Raw genomic sequence first — 25,632 nt, forward strand, 5'->3', positions numbered from 1 at the left:
GATTTTTTGCTGACACCCCCTAGCTATCATTAAATGAGTAGATTATGTACTGTTGTGATCTATACTGAAGAGATGGATATCACTAGGAATGAATTTGTTTGTATTTCCTTCAATGTGTCAGTCTTCATTTATTTTCACTGAACTGATAATCATGTCACTTTTAAGTACTAGCTTTAACCTTTATCAGGCATTTCCTGATTAATTGCCTGTACCTGCAGCTGGTTCCTGAAACTCCTAAACTCTGATGACAGATAAAATTGTTCTTTTAAGACAGTTTTCTGCCATCATTTTACATAAAAGTTTAGGGAACACTGACCAGTATGCATACATCAGGGAAACCACCAAAATTTGATGTAGAGATGTGGCCGTTTACTTCAACCTCTTCCCCTTAGCAACCTCAGATCACAACCTTGTATTACTTGTTTCCAGCTTTTATCTTATTATAGTTTAAGTTAAAGATACATTGCAGTTGGGAGAGAGAAAAAAAGTATTTTCGTATTCAATCACTGGCATTATCAGTAGTCACTGATGGGACTCCCCTCACTTCACATTTAAAAGTTCCCCTAGATATTTTACAATGTAACATGCATACGACATCTAAGAAATTTATTATATACATTACTAAGAAAAGAAAAAAACATGTTTTACGGTTACAAGTGCAGTTCCTTCATTACCCTTCTAATATTTTTAAACACCTTTATTAAATTACTACTTGAGACTTAGGCAAACATACATTAACGGAAAAGAAAGCAAATCATAGCAACCTTTTTCCTCATTTAATTCATCACATATCTTTTCTTTATTTTTAATACGTCCAACATTACACAAATTCCTGAATTCCTGCCTTCCCTTAAACCTTACTCCTCCTACAATGCTTGAACACTATTCTGCACACATTGATCCCACAATTTCCATTTATTTCTATGCAATTTGCTCCTTCCCTTTCTAAACACCCCTCTTCCAGTTCTTTACCTCTTTTAAAATATTTAATACTCCAAATACATTTGTTTAGACTCTGATTTCTATTTTCTAGTAATTGCTTTTTTGGCAGCCAAAAGAATTAAAGTTAAGGCCTTACTGTGTTATAGGCAATTCAAATCATATGTCCCAACTCAAAAGAATAAATTGCTTAGTTTTAGCCATTTGCTCATTCATTATTTCTGACAGCAGTCTGCAGGGAATTTTTAATATCTGCCAACTAATAACACTCCCAAACACATGTCCTCCGGTACCTCTTTCTTCCCTATCACACCTACAACATGTGCTATATACCAGAGGAAAAATTCTCTGAAGTCTGCCTCAGGGAATAGAAAATACCTATAGAAACACTTCCAAGCAAAGATCCTAATCCTTCTGGACTTTGTTGCATACTCTGGAGCCATACACGTCCTCTCATTGTTCTCTTGGGAATCGCTTTTCCCCAATCTTTTCTAGCCTCCTCAGATTCTTACAGTTACTATGCAATATTTTGCATGCCCTGTTAATTATCCCTTCCTTAACTGCAACTGCATGGCTTTCATCTTATTATTCATGCAGAATATGAAACAGTTACTGGATGTGTGTTGAAGCCTGCAATCAAATGTACATGTTCCTGTGAAAATCTAGTCTAGCTCAGTTACTGTACCTTGGGAAGTAATACATAAATTCTGTCAGAGTTGCAACTACTACTGAATTCACATCTTCTCTACCAAATATTTTCATAAACTTCTTCAGAAATCTACCTTCTTTTGTTAGGTTTTCCATTCTACGTCCCACTGATACATACTCACTATTGTAAATCAAATTCCAGTCCCCACCTAGAAGTAATTATTCCCCGTTGAAAGAGGATTCTCCTAAATTGTTCTTAAGACCTATAGCAGCAGTTTTAGGTGGAATACAAACACATGCCAGAGTAATTCTCCTCCCTTGCCAATAGCCTGCTACTACCACTAATTTACCATTATTGTCTTTCCCCCCTCTTCTAGCACTACTGGATCTCTAGAAATTAGTATAATTACCCTCCTTTACTTGTGTCCCCGATATTCTGCTGAGTATCCATCTTGAAATCCTTTCTTTGTCAAATTCATATGCTCATTTTTTTTCAAACGTGTCTCCTGTAGCATTGTCAGTTTCACTTTGCATTTCTTAATATAATTCAGTACTCTTTCTTGTCTATACCCATAAGGACATTTATGTTCAAAGGTAATATGGACAGCATAGCCATTACAACAAAAAGTTGTTCTTACCTATTATACATGTCACTTTCTTATTTTAAATGTAGTCCAACTTTTGTATTGTGTGCACACACTAACGTTTGGCAGGCTGATCTTTTATACAGTTGTTTCTTCTCATGCCCATTTGAACTTGTGCCATATTTTTCAAGACCTTTTGTTTAAATGAAAACCCACAAAAAAATTTTCAAAACACCCCATCCCCTATGATCTTAGAGCATACAAAGCTATGCACATCTTCAAAATAACATATAACCTACCAGACCTATACAATTGCCCCAAAAATAGACAGTTGCACCCACAGGCATTACCTAAACTAACAATAATATTACCCATGCTAAAGTGATTGCTACAGCTTGTGTTCCCACTTACACTGACTGCTGGCCTGTTCTTTTATTATCTCTATTCCCCTCCCAGATATGAAAAACATCTTGTATGCTTTCAAAAAACATTAACTTTTATCCCCAATAAAAAGGGCACTAGCCATCTTTAAATAACACTGATGCACTTAATATTACAGCGTAAACTTTAAAATATTAAGGCTGTTAGGCTGCCTCACTCATTTCACATAATTTCAAACTATTTTTCACTTAAATGCTTGCCACTGTAGCTTTAAATCTTGCATTTCCCTTAGCAAATAGTGCTCAGAACTCTCAAGATCAATTGCACGCTCCTGCAGATGGCTACTTGTTCATGCAGATAAGCTAACAATGAATCTTTGTAAATTTCACTTTGAACAGAACTTCTACTCCCACTGAACATTTGTTAATGAAAAAAAGACAATATCTTTGCTGATGTAAGAAGCTCGGCATTCTTCATGGCTTTCATCTAACGGTCTTATTCCTCAAGCCTACTTGCCTACCAAAATACTTTATAGCTTACCCCAAGGGAATTAATCTAGACCTTCATACTTGTAAAAATGAGAAAATATCTAAGTCTACATATAATATAAGTGCACCTTTTACACCCCACCCCAGCAGCCCAATATTACTGCATATGAACATTAAACTTGCTTTCTGACCAGCCTTTCTTCTCTTATTAAAGACTATTTCTCGCAACTAAAAAGTAGTACTTCTTTACTTTAATATCTTTAATGCAATCAAAATTTCAAAATTTGCAACCAGTGCTAAGTTTCATTCTCACCCACTGCCTCTCCCTTAGACAACTAGAATGGTTAGAACTCCCTAACCTAATAAAATACAATCAACTTCTCCTGACCCATTAACTGTTATACCAACCAAATAAAACATCTGCCGTCTCTGGTCTGCTCACCTTACACAATACTGCGCATCGACTAAGATCTTCCAATACCGCTCTACTGACCGTTACCAACTGCTTACATAGCTCAGGCCAATCTCTTTATTCCTATAAAGTTGCCAAGGCCTGGAACTCTCTACCACCTGACATTAGATGTCTAAATAGTAAACTTACTTTCAAATCCTACTAAAAGATCTCCTATTCAAAACTTGGATATGTTCCTGTACAGAACCAGACTAATTTCACCTGATCCTGACTTTCAACATCCCTAGATCACAGGTGTACTCTGTAGTTTAATTTAGTGCATAGTACTGTGAACCAGGCGTTTAGGCCACCTTTATACTTATTTCTAGTTTATGACCCTGTTTGTCTAGGGAAACTTCTTTTTGAATTTATGCTCAAGCAACTGCATATTTGTTGTATAATATCTCGTTTAATTTATTTCTTAATATTCTAACCACTGTATGCTGCATCATTTGTAAAACTTTGATTTTACTCCTTTTACATCTATGCTCTTTGTACAAAATAGGTATGTTTATATAAACGTATTATTTATATTACCTTTTTGTAATTTTTTTTACTATGTATCTGGAGCTTTTCTCCCCAGACCTCCACTGAAACTGTCACCTTGTGTCCAGTCGGACTAACCTGGCAAACAAATGGAAAATAAATAAACAACACATGCAAAAGTCACAGAAGAAACACCCCACACACATTTAAAAATACTTGACTACATATTACACAAAACTGCTTTACTATGCAATTTATAATTACATGAATGTTTTACACTACTACCTAGAGCAAAAAGTTTACTTACACTATGTCCTTCTAAACATGAACAAAAGTGGGGTGATGTTTTACAGTCCACCAAGTTTAACAAAATCTACAACACTCCAGCACTTTCTCAGTCAGTTTTTCTTGCAAAGCCGTGTTTCACAAATGAGTCCAGTAGTAAAGCCAGCAGAAACCAGGAAACAGAGCTCCAAAGAAGGAAAAAATAAAATTATATACAACACACCAACGTGGTACTCCTGCAGGCAGAGGGTAACTAAAAATTAAAATAAAACCAACTCAAATAAAAAAAAAAAAAAGTTTGAGGTGAGCACTTTCACTGTAAAACACCGCTTCATCAGACAACTCGATTAAAACATCATACATTTTTATATTCAAATCAACCAATGAAAATCAACAATTACAGAGCATAGATTCTTAAAGTGCTAAACACAAGAATCGTATAAAGACAAGCTATAAATAAAAATCATGCTAAAGAATCAATGTTTCAATGACCTTTCTCTTAAAAATGGTTTCAATGACACCATATCATTAACACCAGGGAAGCAGTCTGCTTTAAAGAAAAGAATCCATTTCTGCTTACAGACTTCTGTCTTGTTTTTAATGTTGCCACCCCTCAAACCTTCATGTACAATTTCTAACACAAAAAATTTAAAATAGTGTTGTGCATTATTAGACTTTACATGTTTAAACAGCGCACTAGCTTCTTTCTTATTTCTAATGTCTCTTAAGATGCTAGGAAAATCATAAATTCAGTCTCCACATTCATTCTTCAATTTCAACACACAGTTCAGATGGCTTAGTGGTAAATTGCTGTGGTTATGATGGGCAGAGAGTCCTGGGTTCAAGACATGCAAGGGTTGCTTAACCATTAGCCTAGTACACACCTATGAACACACCTATACTCGTCAGAGGCACTGGGAATTAAGGTCGGGTGGCACAATGCCAGGGTAATCCTATGGGCTAGGCCTGTAAAGGCTCCAGGGCCATTAGCCTAGTACATACCTATAAAACACACCTATAAGTACAACTGAACTAACAAGTAAACAAGGAAACCCTGTGACTCGCATACAAATCAAAGAATACAAACTCTATTTCTGATCACTCTATCCTATTTGTCTTTTTTTTCACTGATCTCAAATATACAGTGGTTTGAAACAACTTGGATGTTTCAAGTCATCTACATTAAGATCTGGCAAGTACGATTAACTTTTCTAGTGATTATGTTGCACTTGTAAACAGTTGCATTAAACTTTCAGAACTGCATGAAGCATCAATTTATAATATCCTAGCGTCTTACATTCGTCTCACAGAAAATTACTCTCTCTGTTGCAATGAAGTCTTAGAACAGTCACAGTCTGCCACTATGACCTTTCCCACAGTTGCCATAGTTACCATAACATTGGTTTCTTTTGAGCAAACTTCAAACATTCAAGCTTTACAGAACTTCCTATTAGGAGATAAAACAATTAATAAGCACGCTGTTCTCACAACCTTCTTGACAAATCTAGTTGAAATTGCCACACATACCATCTTTGTTAAAACTAAGGTAGTGCGTTGTTAAAAACTAAGTAATACTTGAATGTTTGTGGCTTCTGAAACACTATTCAATCTAAAGTTTTTCCCCTTTGGGCATCATCTTCCAGTTAACTCGGCTACTGCTCAAATGTGCAACATCTGCCTGTATGTTCAAATGATCTTATTTCAACCTTCACCTGCTTTGCATTTTAGAAGCAGTATCGAACCATACACTCACGCAGGAAATTCAAGCTTCACTTACACTCATTTCCACCTGTCTAGTATAACCAGCTAACTGTCCAGATAAAGGTCTTAATGCATAATCCCTTCCAAAGAAAGATCCTATACATTGTATTACGTCACATCACCACTTAATTCATTACCATGGTTTCCAGATCAGGCCAAAGCAAAGTCATCAACCTCACTCATACCGCTCAAAAGTCCAGATTTTTGCAGACTGTACAAATGTTTGGCTCATATTTTTGGTCTGTTCCTCATAAAATTTTGGTTTTCATGGCAAATCACTGGGATGACATGGGGATTTAAGTTACTAAATAAGGGTGCAAATTTGAGTTTCAGACTTCAAATCCTTCAGAAGATGCATGTTAAAACAAACCTTGTTACTCTAGCAACTTTCTAAGTTTGTAAGAGCAATAATTAAAATATGTCCCTATTTTTGGGCCTTTGTTCCCCCATTTTGTCGAGCTCTGTCCAGATTTCTTGCCCCAAGAGGTTGAGAGGTATGACCTCACTTTCCATTTCTTCTTCCAGAATAACTTTTATATAATCATGATATAGTTTCACGAATACTAATTTCCTAATACAACTGAACTCATATTAAAGAAAAAATGTAATTTTAAAAAGTAGAACTAAATTATATCTTTGTGAATAGAATGGCCAAATGAGGCATCCAATTGATGAAGCACAATGAGATTTCAATGCATTACTATTATTATTAGTAGTAATGGGTGCAGGGGATTGCAGTCAAGCAACTAATTTTCCACCAATCTGTAAAACGCATTTTTAAATGTGTACTTTTTAAACTAATAAACTCTTCTTAATGAGGTAATACAAAGAATCTTGTATTAAAATAATTCATTTACTCCTGAGGTAATACAAAGATTCTTGTATTAAAATAATTTACTCCTGCAATGGTACTATTTAAGAAAGTCCTGCTCTAGTGATAATTCAGCTCCTCCCATTACACTGCAGCATTCAACAGAAACATGCTACCTAGGTAACTGAAATAAAATATGCATCCTTTTCAGCTACATCAGTCCATAATGAAATGCGTAAATGCAATTAGGGCTTTTGAGAATAAGACAGACAATGTAGTTAAACAACAAACATGCACATACACAGCATGCAAACTTGACAAGTCTAGATATTATCTGCCCACTGCAATTTTAATTATTCTAAATCATTGGTACATATCTCCCACAAGGTACTAAGAAGGGGAAAGGAGAAAGAAGAGGTCTCAGTGGACAAAATAATGGAAAGAAGTATAAGCACTGTCCAACTCTTGAGACCATGACAACAGAAGTCAATCTGTCTCTTCTCATTTCCTTTACTGCTGCATCTTCTACAACACAGTTTTCACAGGCAGAATATTAAGCAATGGCTAGCAGCAAGACGAAACAGTTTTCCATTAGCTTTAATCTCTTTTTTTTTTAATCAGTCCAGCTTCAAATCAAAAGAAAGTCCATCAACTTAGTTTTAACATTATCATAATACAGCTGTAGTAGCTAATTGAGAAATCCAAAAAACTGAGAAATCCTGCACCAAAGTCTTTATGCCAAAACTGAGGAAATCCAAAAAGTGTCTAAATGGCAAAAGACACCACGGTAGACGCAAAAAATAAAACACAGTTGAAGTTTTATTAAAAACTGAGGTAAGCGCTTTCAGGCAAACATGCCCAGACTATCAGACTATGTAAAACAGTTAAAAACCTACATTTAAACATATTGTTATTCAATCACATTCAGTAGTTTACCCTCCTTTTTCTCAAAACAGGTTTTAAAGGCACAGGTACATTTAAACCAGAGCTCTTATCGGCCCCTAGTCTTATAATCCACCTTAATTCACTGCACTTAGTTTCATTAATTAAATCCCCACCCATTATATTTTTATGCATAACTGTAGCACCATAAACTTTAAAAAGTGGTCTGAACATTCTGAAATGTGCAATGCTAGGACATTTCGTACATCATGTCTAATATCATACAAATGCCCAAAAATTCTCTCTTTCAGCATGCAGTTGGTCTTACTAACATAAAATGAACTACACTGTTGACATGTAGCCAAATAAACTATATTCCTAGTTCTACAGCTGGCATAACCCCCTCAATGAATATGTCCATCCTGTTCTAGGATGTACGACAGAATTGTTGGTGCAAATGTGGGTACAAGCCCTACAACCATGACATGGATATGTCCCTACACGTCCTGTTTTCATAATAGTGGATACATTGGACATAGGTTCCTTGCAGAGCATGTCCTTTAAATTTCTATTCCTTCTGAAAGTGAACCTAGGTCTATCTCCAACTATTGCTGCTATTCTGTGATCTGATTGTAACACTTTCCAATTACGTCATATAATATCACAAATCCCCCCATATCACTGCTATATGTGAGCAGCAATTGTCTTCGTGGAGGACCAAATCTATTAGGTCTATTGTTAATTGGAAAGTGTTACAATCAGATCACAGAATAGTAGCAATAGTTGGAGATGGACCTAGGTTCACTTTCAGAACGAATAGAAATTTGAAGGACATGCCCTGCAAGGAATCTATGTCCAATGTATCAACTATTATGAAAACAGGACGTGTAGGGACATATCCATATCATGGCTGTAGGGCGTGTACCTACATTTGCACCAACAATTCTTTCGTACATCCTAGAACAGGATGGACTTATTCACTTAGAGGTTATGCCAACTGTAGAACTAGGAATATAGTTTATTTGGCTACATGTCAACAGTGTAGTTCATTTTATGTTGGTAAGACCAACTGCATGCTGAAAGAGAATTTTCGGGCATTTGTATGATATTTATTTATTTTTATTTATTTTACATTTGTTGACCGGGCTAGTCTAACTGGATATATGTCCATTTTCAGTAGAGGCCCGGGGAGAAAAGCTCCATACTTGAATATTAAGACAGTTAACAATACATAGAACTATTAAGAATAAATACAGAGGTAGCAATGGTCAAGTGAACAGTTATAATAATACATTTGTGAAGTAACAGTATTAGTGGAAATTAAACAATTCTATAAAAAAAAAAACTAAACTAAAAACAATTCTAAAAATCACACTAAGTGGTATGAGCAGGTCATACTTATAGGAAAGAGAATATATGTGTCATTATGTAATTAAAGAGGAAGAGTAGTAGTAGGATATGGAAGTACTGGTAAAAGGAGGAGGGATAGGTTAAGAATAGAAGGGGAAAAAAGAAGTCAGTCAGGGTTAGTGCATGGACAAAGCCAATGGGCTGTCAGATGTTCTTTAAGATGTTTTTTAAAAAGAGAAGAAGAAGCAAGTGTAGATAATATTTGTTATGTATGTTTGTTATGATATTAGACATCATGATGTACGAAATGCCCTAGCACTGCATATTTCAGAATGTTCAGACCACTTTTTAAAGTTTATGGTGCTACAGGTTTTGTGTAAAAATAGAAGGGGTGGGGATTTAATTAATGAAACTGAATGCAGTGAATAAGACTAGGGGTCGATAAGAGCCCTGGTTTAAATGCAACTGTGCCTTTAAAACCTGTTTTGAGAAAAAGGAAGGTAAACTACTGAATGTGATTGGATAACAATATGTTTAATTGTAGGTTTTTAACTATTTTTCATTGTCTGATGAAGGGCATGTTTGCCTGAAAGTGCTTACTTCTGTTTTTAATAAAACTTCAACTGGTTTTATTTTTTGCCTCTCCCGTGGTGTCTTTTGCCATTTAGACGCTTTTTAGCTAATTGGGAAATCCCACTGATGGTTAGGGGACTGTGCCTACAGTCACAAGCTTGTTGCACTACCCATCCCCTGTACTTTTAAGCAATGCTGACCAATGGGTGCAGCTTTCCCTCACCATCATTTTGGCAGCAGCTGCAGAACAGCTTCCCCACATACTAACTTTTGGGTTAAATAATGCAGGATCCTGACTTGCAAAGGAACAGGAGGTAAAATTCCTTCAACCCATCTTATCCAGAAGTCTGAGTATGATACCAGGGTAGAGCAAGAATCATTAGCTGCTATGTCTGCTTTTAGATTTTTTAAAAGACAGCTTCTGAGAAGATATCTCCAAACTGGAGACCCCGTAGAAAGAAAAACGAGATAACATGATCTGTACAGGGTTCAAAAAAAGAAGCTATCTGGTCATCATTATCAAAGAAAGATAGGATGGTGAGGCCTTTTATGCTATAGAGGGGTGGTTGGCTTAGAGAATCTCAGGACCCTTCTTAAATTCTCAGACATTGCTTGGTTAATTAACCTATACCAGTTAGTGGCTCTAAAATTTCACCTGCTTCTTTGCAAATGATTAATATTTCTCTAATAAGCTTCAACAATCAAAGACAATTGGAGAAATTTATCACCGAAGATAATGTTCATATGAGTAAAGATATACAAGATCCCCAGGAATTCAGATGAAAGATTTCAGACTACATTAGCACCATGCAAATTTCTACTTGTCCTACAAAGGTAACTGGCCTTCAGATTGGGGCAACTATGTTACACTACCACTTGCTAAATATTCACTGGAACCATAACCTGAAAGGATTGTTTGAGGACTAATAATTTTTTTTTTTTTTTTTTACTCTTTACTGATTTTATGTCCCTTTCTGACCTTCTTTCCTACTGTACAGGATGGTATTGCTTATAAAGGATTAAGAAGGAATGGATGGATTTCTTTTCACAGTTTGCAGGCAAACCTCTTCAGGTTTGGTCTTTTTCGGCTTTCACAGCTGTCTATCAACTATCCCAGATCCCATATTCATCCACTGGGTCTGCCAGACCCATCTTGGCCTCCCCGGGCTAATCCTAAATCTATTCAAGCCTCCCCTGAAGAAGCACAACCCCCCCCCCCCCAAAGATGAGGCCAGTGAAAAAAATGACAAGGGAACCTGGGGCACTGTCACACTGCTGTACTGCCAGGAACTGTCTTATCCCAATTTCCTACACATAGCCAACATCATCCTGAAAATGGGATGTGCAATAGGAGTCAATGCTGAACCTTCCCCTCAGTTCAAGAGGCTGACATCAGCTGAATGCCCAGGCCATTACAGACAGCACTGTATGGTTGTTTTCCTAGCCTGTACCAAACAAAGTGAGACCTCATAGGTTCCTAGGTCGGTACTAGGCTATCGGCCCTAGGGCCTATACAAGCCTAGCCATAACAATTCCCTGGATATTTCTTCCCACAATATTTACTTCCCTGGACCCCGGATTAGCAGGGTGACTGACATGAGACCCGTGGTGAATTTCCTAACTCCCATCTAACCGTCAATGTTCCTTTTGAAGAGGGCCAAGGAGGTGCTCTGCTTGACATGTATGGGCAGTCTATTCCAGAGTATGGGGAGTCTCTGGGTCAGGAACCTATCCCACCAGCAGCAGTCTGCCCTCCTCCGCACGATAAAGTAGACCCATTTCCCTCCACATGTGCAATCAAGCAACTGAGATGCAATTTGAACTATGGATGTCTGGGCCATAGTCAGCACTTTATCTCTGTATGCCACTGACACAGGTATGTTCTTCCTTTCTGGTCTATGCTTTTCATGTCTATTAATTATTTTATTTTTTTATTTTACATTTGTTAACCGAGAGAGTCCGACTGGATACATGTCCATTTTCAGCAGAGGGCCGGACAGAAAAGCTCCACATGACAATCAATACTCATGGTTACATGGAAAATTTAAAATGTAAAACTTTAAAAAAAGTGATTATAAATATACATGGTTACAATGAAGTCTAGAATGAACTCAGTGCACAGCATTGAAGTGTATAGAATGACATGTTACATAGATTGATGTCACGGATGACAACCAGGAGAAAAAGGTGGTTAGTTAAGAAGGGGAGTTATTAGAAATTAGATGTAGAAGGGTTAAAAACATAGCCTTAAAATGGCTAGGATAACAGGATATTATAGAAGAGTTAAGAACATAGCATTAGAATGGTTAGGATAGCAAGTTAACATCCTTATAATATTGTTCTAAAGGTTGTTGAGAAGTGTTTACAGTCTGGGTAGGTTAGACTTAGAAAGTTTATTCATATAGGTTAAGGAAGTTATTTTTATTGCATATTTTACCTACCTGAGTTGTATTTATATTGGGTTAGTCTGGGTTTAGACATGGACATAACCAATGCCTGTTTAGGTGTTTCTTTAGGGATATTTTGAATTGGGGTAAGGATGCTATAGTGGTAATATCTGGGGGGAACGTGTTCCATTTTTTTCCAGCAGAGTTGGAGAATAAGGATTCTCCGGCTGAGTTGTTGGCTTTGGCACAGACTGTACTTGCATTTTGTTGGATGAGCGGAGGGATGCTAGGTTGCTGTAGGGGGTGATAATATTTGTTAGAATGGGTGTACTGTTAGGTTGGTAGAGGATTTTACGAATAACTATGAGTTGGTTGTACTGGAGTTGATTGGGTAGTTCTAGCCAGTCTAGTGTTTGAAGATTTTGACAGTGATGGGTTCTGTAGACTGTGCCTGTGGCGAATCTAGCTATATGGTTATAGCAGCTAGCTAATTTGTTTAGGTTTGCGAGGATGGGTGAGGCATAGAGAAGGGTCGATAGCTTACTTTTACGGAGATGTATCTTTAACACATTGTGCTTTTATACTTTTATTGAACTGGTGACAAAGCTCACAAGTCTAATTATAAAATAAATGATCTCAAACACAACACACACTTTAAATGGAAATATAACTTCACCATTCACATATACTTACTTGCTGTTTCAATTTGGTGAAAGAGATAACTATCAAAGAAAAATAAACAAAAAAAAAAAAACAAAATGATAATATCTACAAAGTAATGTGTTTTTAAAACAACCTAGCCTATTTCACATGAGCAAAAAAATATACATTCAACTGATAAAGGAGGCGAAAGTGGTCTACCAAACTACTAAACTTGTAATGAGAAACAGTTTACCATGAAATATTTCAGAGTGGCAACACAAACTGAATACAGAGAAATGTGTCATGAGGTACAGATGGCCATCCAACACAAGAATACGTAGTCATGGAAGGAAATACCACATAACGAAGATAAGAAAGCTGACATGTTACAATGCTCCAAGAATCTACTTCAGAGGAATTTTGTGGATTTTCTGAAGCAGAAGCTTGAATAGCAAGCATGCGCAGGTATGGAAAACAAAGACCAAAACATAGTTCAGTCTCTTGTTGTTCCCTTAAGAAATGTACGACACTCCATTCTGTATTTACTCACTTGATTAAAAGACTTAAAAATGAATTCTTTGTAAATTGCATCTCTGTTTTCTAATTCAGCCCATCCTGATGCCTTGAGCTCAGAAAGCATCGGACTTCTTTCTTCAGCAGTTAACCATTGGGATTCTGCACTCTGGAAGACATATAAAATTAACAAAGATACAGGCAAAGTCTGTTAGTATTATGTAGAAAAGATTGTCGGTATGAAGCTAAGAACTGGCTCACAATACCAGAACATATTTTAAGTACTGGAGCAACATTTCTACCAAGTTATAAGTAGGTAAATTAATATCACAGTAAACAGGTTAAAAATCAAACAAGAAAGCATAACTCAGACTCCTCTTTAAAAATCTAATTCGAATTATCAAATCATGCACGATTAATACATAAAAAACCCAGTCACAGAATACAAATACCTCAATCTCAAAAGTATAAATGACTATGCAAAGAAGCCAAGGCCACATCTATATCTGCTAAATTTTACACAAGTGACAGATAAGTTTAAACTTACAATTCAGACAGTACACTTAACAGAAATGATAGTAATGTAATGTACTTACCATAACATTAGACTTGAATGAGGAGGGCCATCCTTAACAACACATCTAAAGCCATAATGCACTGTGAAAGTACAGTTGTGTACACTCACCATAAATGTAGATGTTAGAGTGCATTCACTGTTGCAGCCATCACATTTGGGTTATCCCTGCCAGGGTAGCCCTCAGCTGGCCCGAATACCAGATACTTAGTATTTCTGCATTGGCTGCTGTCGCTTCAGGACTGATGTCAGGTCGTCAGTAGTATAAAGTAAGGCAGCCGATGCCATTACATCAGTTTTGCCCTAACCTGTCAGGAGCCTCCAAGTAGGAGCTAGGTTGTAGTGGAAGAACCCCACCAGTGGAAAATAAATACCAATATGTCCCTTGCATGGTTACGATCCATCAACCTCTGGGAGGGAGGGAAACCAGAACTGCAACAGTGAATACACTCGAACATCTACATTTATGGTAAGTGTACACAACTGTACTATGTTCTTCGTCTTTCACTGTTGCAGTCATCACATTTGGGTTGATTCCCAAAGCTGAGGAAATGGGTGGAGGTAGTCAAGGAAACTAGGGGCTGGCTAGGATGCTTTGCAACACTGCAGAGGCAAACCCTGCCCTGGATTTGGAGAAGAGAGGCAGGTGGTAATGCTTGGTAAAAGTGTGAACAGATGCCCAGGTAGCAGCCTCCAGGATGGCCCTGGTGGGGACTCTGAGGAAAACTGCAGAGGTGGAGGCTGTTCTGGTAAAGTGTGTCCTGACCCCCTTGGGAGGAGGCTTTCCATGTTATTTGTAGCAGAAGTGGATGCAGTGTGCTATCCAGTTGGAGATGGTTTGTTTGGAGATGGCTTTGCCTTCTGCCCCTGTAGCAAAGCTAACCAGCAATTGATGGATTTATTCCAGTCTAGATAGAATCTGAGCTGTCTGTGCACATCCAAAGATTGCAGAATCCTTTCCCCCTTGTTCTGTGGATTAGGGAAAAAGGTGGGCAAATGAATGGACTGGTTGAGAGCCACACTGGACACCACCTTGGGCATGACAGATGGGTTAGTTCCGAGGGACACCCTGTCAGCATGGAAGATGAAGGGTTCCACACCCATGACCTCTTGTAGCTCAGAGACTCTTCTGGCTGAAGTGATGGCCAGAAGGAATGCAGTTTTCCAGGAGAGAAATTTTAGTTCTGCAGAAGCAGCTGGTTCGAAAGGGGGCAGGGTGAGTTTTTCCAGTACAAAGTTAAAGGTCCCAAGCTGGTGTTTCTGCCCTTCTGGGTGGCCTCAAGTTGCTGGCCCCTCTTAGGAACTGTGAGCAAGGGGTGTGAGAAAAGGGCCTGCTCAGTTGGGAAAAATGAGCAGAAATAGCAGAGGCATGAATTTTTATAGAGGTGAAAGAGAGGCCACTGTGTAGTAGGTCAGGATGAGAGGAAGGGAGGGCTGTGCCGTACTGGCTCCCTTAGCCTGGATCCAGGTGCAGAACCTTTTCTATTGGTCAGCATAAGACTTTCTGGTGCTAGGGCGTCTGGCCTCACGGATAACATCTAGAACCGGTTTACTGATGTTGGCAGATTGGTTGGGGGTTAGGGTGTCTGCAATTGAGGATGCATGAATTCCCCTTCCCTCTGGGTCAGGAAGTTTGGAATCTGAGGAAGATGCCATGGGGGCAGTGGGGACAGGCTGCGCAGCAAGAGGTACCAGTGCGCCCGGGGCCAGTCTGGAGCTATAAGAATGGTCCTTCGTTTTTCCTCCTTTATTTTGAGCAATACCCTGGGGATGAGAGAGTAGTGGAGGAAAGGCAGACACAGATAGACTGACCCAGGGAAAGGACAGGGCATCCACTTTCCAAGCCATGCAGTGATGCTCTCTGGTGCAGAATTTGACAAGCTGATGGTTAGTGTGAGAGGCAAAGAGGTCAACCTTCGGTGTGCCCCATTTCTGAGTTATTAGGGTAAAGGTTCTTCTGTTGAGCTGCCACTTGTATGGGTCCAGAGGATTTCTGCTTAATTAGTCTGCCAGAGAGTTGAGAGAGCCTAGCAGGAATTGTGCTAACAGGTGCAGTTGCATGGCAAAGGCTGTGTGCCAAAGGGTCATGGCCAGCCTGCATAGAGGGTAGGAGTGAGTCCCTCCCTGCTTGTTGATATACCACATCACAGTGGTGTTGTCTGATTTGATCAGGAGAGCCCATGGAGAGAGAAGGGACTTGAAGGCTATCAAGACGTGCTGCACAGCCATCATCTCATTTTGACTGATGTGCAGAGGGATTTGCTGTGGGCTCCATTGGCCCTGTATGCACCTGCCATCCAGGTGTGCACCCCAAGCATAGTCGGATGAGTCTGTGGTCAGGGTCTGTGCAGCGGGGGGTGGTGACAAAGGCAGTCCCTTGTTGTGGGAGCGTACTGTTGCTCACCAAAAAAATTATTTTCTGAGGCAAGGAATTATAGGTAGAAGAGTTTCCAGGTCTTGAGCGTGTTGACACCAAAGGCTCTTTAGGTACCATTGAAGTTTCCTTATACGCAGTCTGGCATATGGAATGAGGAGTATGCAAGAGGCCATGAACCCCAGAGCTTGCAGGATCTTCCTTGCAGATAGCTGGGGCCGGGTGGCTAGTTGAGAGACGTACGTTGTCAGGAAAATTTGTTTCTCTGGTGTAAGGTATGCCATCTGGAATTTTTTATTTTACTTATTTTTTATTTTACATTTGCTAACCGGGAAAGTCCGACTGGATACATATCCATTTTCAGTGGAGGCCCGGGGAGAAAAGCTCCATGATTAAAATAAAAATTTTGTCACACTTAAAATGCAGGTTACAGAGATATTTAGAAAATTAACAAAAAATCAAAGATAAATTCAAATTAGGTTACATAACAAAGACAAAGTTCAAATTAAGATTACATTTAGATAGGAGAAAGACAAAAACATTGTTGGTGATGGAATAAATATACAGGGAAAACAAACATTATGAGAAATGTGCATATAAGAAAGAGGATTTTCATTTAGAAAGAAAGGATGAATGAATAAGAGAAGGTAGGCTAGGTAAGAAGCAGATTAGATAGCATGGGCTGAATAGTAGGTTATATTCCAGATATTGGAAATTGGAGACAAAGAATTTAAAAATATCTAGAACGAGGGTGTGGGAAGAAAATAAGGGTACTCACATTTGAGAGCTAAGTTTGGTTTAATAGTTTCTTGGTATATTTTGGGTCAGTCTGGGTTTAGATATGTGCATGACTAATTTTTGTTTTAACTCCGTCTGAAAATTATATGGGTTAGTCAAGGTTTAGACATGGACATAGCCAGTCATTGTGCATGTGTGTCTTTAGAGATATTCTGAATTGAGGCAAGGAGCATTTAGTGGTCAGTTCAGCAGGAAGGGAGTTCCATTTTTTTCCAGCAGAGTTGGTGAATAAGGAATCTCCGGCTGAGTTGTTGGCTTTGGTCGTTTGTACTAGCATTCTGCTGGATGAGCAGAGGGATGCTAAGTTGCTATAGGGGGTAATAATATTAGACAGACTATGGGTACTGTTAGGTTGGTAGAGGATTTTATGAATGACTATGAGTTGGTTATAGTATATTTGATTGGGTAGTTCTAGCCAGCCTAATTTGTGAAGATTATGACAGTGGTGGGTTCTGTATGCTGAGCCTGTGGCAAATCTTGCTATACTGTTATAGCAGCTAGTGATTTTGTTGAGGTTCGATTTAGATAGGTTAGTGAGGATGGGTGAGGCATAGAGAAGGGATGACAAAAGATGTGTTGTGAGTGAGCTATGGCTGTTCTGGCAGTTGGGGTTAGAAATTTCTTAATACTATACATGGAGCCTATTTTTTGGTTACTGTTTTTATGGTTTTGTCTATATGGGCATCGTAGTATAGATTGTTATCAATGATTATACCTAGTAGTTTAGTGCAAGGTTCAGGAGAGATTATGGTGCCATTTTTAGAAGAGACTGTAAATATTGGTGGCGTTAGCTTATGGGTGGGGGAGAAATGTAGTAGTTTGGTTTTGTTTGGGTTCAATAAGAGATGACTGTTAAGCCAGTTCTCTACTTTGTTGAAGGTGGTTTGGGATAGGGATTGTAATTCTGTGGGAGTTGTGGCAGAGCAGATTAGCGTAGAGTCATCTGCGTATTGTATAGAAGTTACGTGTGGGATAACTTTGGGCAGGTCATTGACGAATATAGAGAAAAGGAGGGGACCCAGTATAGAACCTTGGGGTATTCCAAGGGTGACCGGTAAAAGGGGGTACAGATGATCTTTCCACAGGACAGCTTATTGTATACCGTGCAGGTAAGAGTGGAACCAGTTGATTTCTGGGTTATCTATGGACAGAGACTTGAGAGAGTCTAAGAGTAAGTTGAGATTTACCATACTGAATGTTTTTGACAAATCGAGGAAGAGGGCAGAGGAAAGCAGGTTTTGATTATGGTTATGATTTATTATGTGAGAGAAGGAGAGAAGGGCAGTGGTTGTACTGTGGGCTGGTCTGAAACCATGCTGGGATGAGGCTAGGAGAGAATTGTGAGTAAGGTGGGCTAAAAGTTGCTTCTGTATGCATTTCTCCATTATTTTGGCTAAGGGAGATAGTATGGTGATAGGTCTGTAATTAGAAAGTTCAGTGAAGTTTCCTCCTTTATGAGGTGGAATAATATGAGCGATTTTCAAAATGGAGGAGATGTAGGATTCCTGCATAGTACGACTGATTAAGATGGAGGATAGGATAAGCTATTACATTAGCGGCCTTTTGTAGAAACTCTGCGGGAAGTAGGTCTGCTGCCAGGGGGGTAGGCTTTAATTTCTTAAGTAAGGATTTGATATAGTCTGTGGGGATAGGCTCAAATTTTAAGAGGGAGGTTCGCTTGATTAGGTGAGATTGTAGTAGAGGAGGAGGGAGATAGATTATTAATTAGCTAGGGATATGACGGTTTTGGTGAAAGTGTTAAAGGTATTTGCAACAGATTCAGGGGGTAGGTGTAAGGTAGCTGAGGGGGTGGGGGTAGAAGATTTACCTGTGTGGAGCAGCTTATTCAGACCGGACCAGAATTTTTGAGGTTGATTTTGGTGCTTTTGCTGTAAATTGAAATAGTAGTTTTGCTTGTCTAACACAACAGATCTTGTTGCTTAGTTTCTTGTTTAAATGCTATGTGGGCTTGTGGGGATTTGGTGGTTCTCCATGAGGTCCATTCTGTATTTCTAGCAGTAAGTTTTTGTCTAGCAGTATTGGTTAGACATGGAGCAATTTTGTTTTTGGTTCTGATTCTATGTGTGGGAGCATAACTGTCTAAGATGGCCAGGAACCTGGTACTGAATTCTGAAACTGCTTGGTCAAGGGGAAGTATTTTAAGATTGACCCATCTGCATGAGCTTAGATCAGCTATGAAACTATTTAGGTTAAAGTTCTTTGTATACCTAAGAGTTTTAAAGGTTGTTTGGTGGGGCATGTCATCTCTTTTCCTGATTATGTAGGTTAGGAGGTGGTTGCTCATGTCTTCAGGTAGGGTGCCTGATTTGTACAACTGAGGTTTGTTACTTAAGATCCAGTCTAAGATGCTTTCCTTTTTGCTGGGCTTGTTGATTCTGGTGGGGGTAGTAATTGTTTGGGGGAAACCATGTAAGTTAATGTGGGTAGTGGGGAAGTTAGCTGAACAAGTTGTCCAGTCGATGTTGAAGTCCCCAAGAATGATTGTTTCTTGGGGGTGGGTGAAGGATAACAAATGGAGGGTGCTTTTTAAGGTGTTTATGTTATTCCCTGGGGGGAATATAACTACACACTATGTTTATAGATTTGTTATTGTTAAGTTGGATTCTTGAGAAGATTGTTTCGGTGTTGGTGGTTATTAGGTCTTGTGGGATGCAAATTGTGGATAACTTGAGAGAGGTTTGTATAGAATGGCTACTCCACCTCCTTTTCTACCTTTTCGATCCAGTCTAATAATATTGTAGCCGGGGGGTAATATTTCATGGTCAGGGATAGCGGGTTTGAGCCAGGTTTCTGTAAGGCAGAATACATCAGGGGAGTGCATGTCTAGGAGTGCATGCAGGTTGTGGAGTTTATTATTTATACTTCTGATATTTAGGTGGCAGACTAGAAATGCTTTGGGGGCATTATGTGAACTTCTTATGTTGGTAGAAATTCTAATTTTGGTGTTAGTGGTAGCTGGAGAGTTTGGACCAGGGTTAGGATGGATGTCGCCGTTAGCTATGAGGTTAAGTAAAAAACTCCTTATGAGTTTGGTGAACTTTAGTAGGAGATGGTAATAGTTCTTAGACCTTGGGTTTAAGTATGTAGGTAGTATAGGATGGAGAGGTTTTGGAGTATCGCAGTAGGTGAGGAGGTGGGGTAGTATTGATGGGGGGGTGTGTGTTTGGATGTAAATGGTTGTAACTGATGTTGGAAGCTGAGAGGCAGGTAGTGGAATTCATAGGCGGTGAGAATATAAAGTGTTATAAGTGGGGGTATGAGGTAGAACAATGGTTTCAGTTTTGGAGATAAGGGAGTTAGTGTATACATAGTGGCTAGGGTGATAGATAAGTTAAGAGAAAATGGGTGTGGTGCTAGAGGAGATTGAATGTATGAGAATTGGGAATATGGGGATGGATGATTAGAAGGATGGGTTGCGATAGGCTGAAAGTGGGGAATGGTCAATTAAGTAGGCGTGTGGTTTGGGAAGTACAAGTGTAGGACTACTGGGGGCAGGTGAGAATTGGGGGCAGGGTAGGAGAGCAGAGTGAGCCCACAGGGCGAATGGAGCGGGAAGAGCCAGAGAAGGACAAAGTGCAGGGAAAACAATCAGTGTAGTGCTGATTGTTAGGGTCAGTTTTGAAAGGAGATAGTGAATTGAGCAGTTGAAAAATATATGGAAGAAGTGGGGTAAAAGTGGGTCCATCAGATAGCTAGTTATAGTGTATAAAGGAAGAAGTGGGGTAAAAGTGGGTCCCATCAGATAGCTAGTTATAGTGTATAAAGGTTGTTTGATAGAAATTTGTACAATGGAGAGGGGAAGAGTCCTGGGAGGGGGGTGCCACCTAATGGGCAAAGGCTGTATTGTAGCCAGGGCTAGTCCAGGGCTTGCAGCTCTAAGGTGATAAGGTAGGTTAACACAGGAGAAGTTAAGGAGGCTATACAAAAAGGAGTGTGCTTACTCTGTTGGTAGGGAGGGGGGAAGGGTTTGGCTGCTGGCTGTCCTGGCTTTTGAGTTTACAATAAGCAACTGGGGTGGAAACAACAATTGTATATTTAGGTAACAGTCAGTATAAGATGTACTTTCTTGTATCCTTTAGAGGAAAGATGCCCAAAGAGGTGTGTCTAAATTCCTTAGCGTGAGGAAGAGGCAGCAATCCTGGACAGGGTAATTAACCCAAGACCTAGTACAGGTCAGGCGGCTGTAAAGTTTCTTGTATCCTTTAGTGGAAAGATGGCCAAAGAGGTTTGCCCAAAGAGGGATGCTGTGTCCAGGCTTGCTCCCAGGAAGATAAATCTTCGGGTGGGCACTTGTTTGGATTTATTTTCATTGATTGTGTACCTGAGGGAGGTTAGTAGTGTCTTTACAAAGGCCAGGTGTTTGAGTAGTGTTTCCTGGCCGTCTGCCTGAATACGGCATTAGTCAACCTATGGTTAAATCTGAATATTTTTGTCTGCAAAAGGCAAAGGCCAGAGCCAGACATTTTGTGAAAACTCTAGGAGCAGTAGATAAGTCAAAGGGAAGTGCAGAGAGCTGAAAGTGTTGAGATCCTGCCCTGAAATTGAGATATTTCCTGCACGATTCCCTGACAGGAATGTGGAGGTAGGCCTCTTTTAGATCTAGGGTGGCTAGCCAAGCATCCTTGGAGAGCACGGGAAGCAGCTGTTAGAGGGTGGGCATTTTGAATTTTGGGATCACCAGGAAGGTGTTTAGAATGGATAGATAGAGGATGGCGTGCCAGGTGCCCTCTTTTCTAGGCACCACAAAAAGTCTGGAGTAGATATCTTGGCCTAACTGTTCTGCAAGAACATGCTCTACTGCCCTCACAGAGAGATGGGAAAGGATTTGCTTTTGAGCCTCTGCCCACTGGTTTGGTGGTACATCTGGGAACCCTTCTGGGGTTGGACGGGTGTGGAAGGAAAATTTGTATCTCTGAGACACTATGTTCAGAACCCAGTGGTCATTGGTAATGGTGGGCCCAAGTGCTTGCGTGAAAGGAGAGTTTTCCTCCTAGGGGTAAGAGAAGGTGGGCAGAAGTAGGGAGTGGGGGAGGTGAGTCATTGAGAGTTCTTACCATAAGGGGTGGCTTAGAACTCCCAAGTTTTGAAGGGGAGGAAGTCCACTGCTTAGATCTCTGCATTCCCTGTGGCTGGGGGGTCTGGTTCCCCGGGGTCTAGGCTGGATTGGCTTACTGGGAGCAGGAAAGGACCAATGTTTGGTGGGACAATGCCTGCTGAACCTGCAAGAAATCCTTAACTGTTTGCACAGAGTTTGCTTTTTCTAACATCTTTTTTTAAGACCTCTTCTGCCTTAGTGCCAAATAAGTTATCTTTAAGCAAGGGGGCATCCAACAATTTAGATTTCGACTGCAGAACCAAGCGTTCAAAACAACAAAAAGTACCAAAGTATCAGCAAGGCTTCGAACGCCAAAATACGCTGTATACTCACAACCAAGAGTCCAACAATAAATAATGCCACGTATATGAAATAATAAAATAGATTTAATCCATAAAACAAGTTAAGCGCTTTCACCCACGGTCCGTGGGCTTCATCAGAACTGACAAATTGATGTTCAAACCCATTTAAATACGCTGATTTGGCGCCAATTTTACTTCAGCTTCTTAAAGCTATAGTACATCATTTCATCTAAAAACTTCCCTAAAAGAAAATTCATTCATTTAATCAGCGTCAAACAGATTAACATAAGATCTTTAAAAAATATACAAGTGTTAAAACATATGTGCAATAATGCACTAAAGAAGATCTCACTTTCTTAAATCTAATATAGGTTTTACAGAAGTGTATTCGTTTAACCCTGGTGGTGATGTGGCATCTGTTAATAACTGCCACCACAACTCCCTATATGCAAAGATGTTTTTAATATTACCACCTCTTGGATTAACTGATATACTTTCTAAAATGGCAAATTTAAAATAGTGATCTTCCCCCCTACTATTTATATGTTTATACAAAGCATTTTTTGTATCTTGCGTTCTAATGCTGTAAAGATGAGAATATATTCTTTTTTTAAACTTCCTCTCAGTCTTTCCTATATAGTAGGAGGAACAAGTCATGCATTTTGCCAAATATACTATCATACTGGTATTACAATTGCCATACTTGAATGTAAGTTTAGTTCTGTTAATATTTTCCAAAACTAATCCCTTGTTTTCACTGATAGCAAAACATTGGTTACAGGCACCACATTTCGATGTGTGTGCCAGATCCCTATTCATCATTGGTTTCGTACCTACTTCTAATAATTTTTTCAAATTATTGCCCATTTTATATGTAAAAGTTGGACTAGGTCCTAATATATCAATCTTTTCTTGATCCGTCAATAAAATGTGCCAATTCCTAGTTAATATCTCCTTCACTTGATTACTGTAAGGTCCAAATTCGATAATACATGCTCTATTGTATGTATGTGTTATTACTTTTTCTCCTATTACTTATACTATTCCCAACTGACTCATTAGATAATTTTGCATTCAAACCTAATAAAGGAATATATTTCTTCCCCCACTCACTAATAACATATTTATTTACATCATCCATCATGTTCGTATTATACCCTCTTTCTTTGAATAACTTATAGATGTAATTAATTTCTTCCAACATATCCCCATAACTTGAAGTCATTCTGAGGGCCCTGATGCATTGCCCTTTGTAAATATTGTACTTTAGTTTTCTGGGATGATTACTATTATAATCCAAATAGGAATTTGAAAAAGTAGCCTTCCTATGTATTTTAGACTTAAAGCTCTTTCCATCAGTAGTAATAAGTGTGTCTAAATAGGCCACTCCTTTGTTGTTGATTTCTGACGTGAATTTCAAAAATTCACTGCTCCCATTGAGATATACTAAAAACTTATTGAAAGATTCCGGACTTCCTTTCCATAAGATGTAGATGTCATCCAAAAACCGTGAATAATACATTATATTTTCCATATACTCACTATTAAATATAATACCATCTTCCCAATCTAACATGACAAGATTTGCATATATGGGGGCACAAGCTGCCCCCATAGCTACTCCTTTAGTTTGTCTAAATATTTCCCCTTCATAAAATATGAAGTTATTTTCCAATACAACTGTCATCATTTCAATGATTAAACTTGTTCTATCCCATCCAAGATCGCTATATTTCTGGATGCTGGTAGAGAAAGCTTCAATTCCCTGGGAAGATGGTATACATGTAAAAAGGTCCATTACATCAATAGAAATAAATAACTCATTGTTGTCCACATTAACAGGAAAATTCTTTAAAAAATCCCAAGAATCTTTTACTAAGTGATTTATCTTATCATATATTGGTTTAAGCATATATTATGCAAGGGGGCATCCAACAATTTAGATTTGACATGGTCTGGCAGGGGCTGTTCCTTAAGCCATGCATGCCTTCTAATTACTGATCCAGTGCCTGCTGCCCTGCAAGAAGCTTCTAGGGCGTCAAACCCACAGTGCAAGGTGTGTTTAGTTACTTGACTTGCAGAATGCATTAACTCTTGCAATGATTTTGATTCTGCTCAAGCAGGAAAAGACGACATTTTTTTCTTTAAGGAGTTCCAAGGTATGTTGCTGAAATTTCAGCATATGGAAATGACAATTTAGTGCCCTGATAGCAAGAGTAGCCGAGGTGTATACTTTTTTACCCCATCTGTCCAGTGCTCGGGAATCCCTATCTGAGGGGGTGGGATTCTTATCAGAGGTTGCTTTAATTCCTTTAGACCCTTGAGAAATTACCTCAGGGTCAGCAGTAGGATTTTTAAAAAGAAATTTGTGAGAGTCACAGACTCTATAATACTAGTCTGGTTTTCTGGGTGCATGAGGGAGGGTGTCAGGAGTCAAGCCGGATTCCAGCAAAACATCCTCCACAACATCCAGGACTGGGGGGATGGCGAAGGGTCTGTGCTGTAGAAGATCTAGGAATTCCCTGAGTCTCTTTTTAGAAGGAGGGTAGTCTTGACTCTCACATTGGAAATGCTCTCTTAAGGTATGCAGGGTTTCCCCAAAGGAAAATTCCTCTGGGGGAGAGGCTGAAGTAATGGAATCCTCTGCAGCAGAATCCTCATAAGTAGAGAGGGGCTGCACGTCTTCATATTCAGATGCATCAGATTTATCTGACTCTTGCTCAGACAAAACTACAGGGGACAGATCTCTTTTCCTTTTGGAGGGGGTAGCTTGGCTTCCCCTGATCAGCATAAGGTCTTTCGCCATTTTAAGAATTTGAGACGGAGGCAAGGAAGCAGGCACCAGAGTGTGCATCATCGATTTCTTGGGTGTGGTTCATACCCTGAGCCTTAGAAATTCTTGTCATTTTAGAACGAACGGTAGTCATGAAAGATGACGTCGGTTTGTGTTGAGAATCAGTAGTGTGAAGGACTTCCTCGGAAGCCGGTGCCTGCTCAGCGGCTCCAGACCCATCCAAGGAAGAAGCACTCGTGCAAACTGCTTCTGCTTCAGGCTCCATGGCAAGAAAGACTGATGTAATGACGTCAGCTGCCTTACTTTATACTACTGAAGACCAGCCAGTACTGAAGCAACAGCAACAGATGCAGAAATACTAAGTCTTTGGTATTCAGGCCGGCTGAGGGCTACCCTGGCAGAGATAACACAAATGTGATGACTGCAACAGTGAAACACAAGCATCTACCTTGTTTGCAGTTTTGACTGGTTGACAGTTCTCATAACTTCACAA

General features: G+C 39.3%; 1 protein-coding gene across 1 annotated transcript in view; it reads right to left on the reverse strand.

Moving 5' to 3' along the window:
• Window positions 1-25,632, reverse strand: part of PCBD2 (pterin-4 alpha-carbinolamine dehydratase 2) — a 521,033-nt gene that overhangs the window by 433,474 nt on the left and 61,927 nt on the right. The window contains exon 2 of the mRNA XM_044069223.1: window positions 13,219-13,350. Within this exon, the coding sequence (XP_043925158.1) occupies window positions 13,219-13,350 (132 nt within the window). The remainder of the gene's footprint in view (window positions 1-13,218; window positions 13,351-25,632) is intronic.

This window comes from Protopterus annectens, chromosome 4.part0 (assembly GCF_019279795.1).
Source record: "Protopterus annectens isolate FY-2018-M chromosome 4.part0, PAN1.0, whole genome shotgun sequence".
NCBI lineage: Eukaryota > Metazoa > Chordata > Ceratodontiformes > Protopteridae > Protopterus > Protopterus annectens.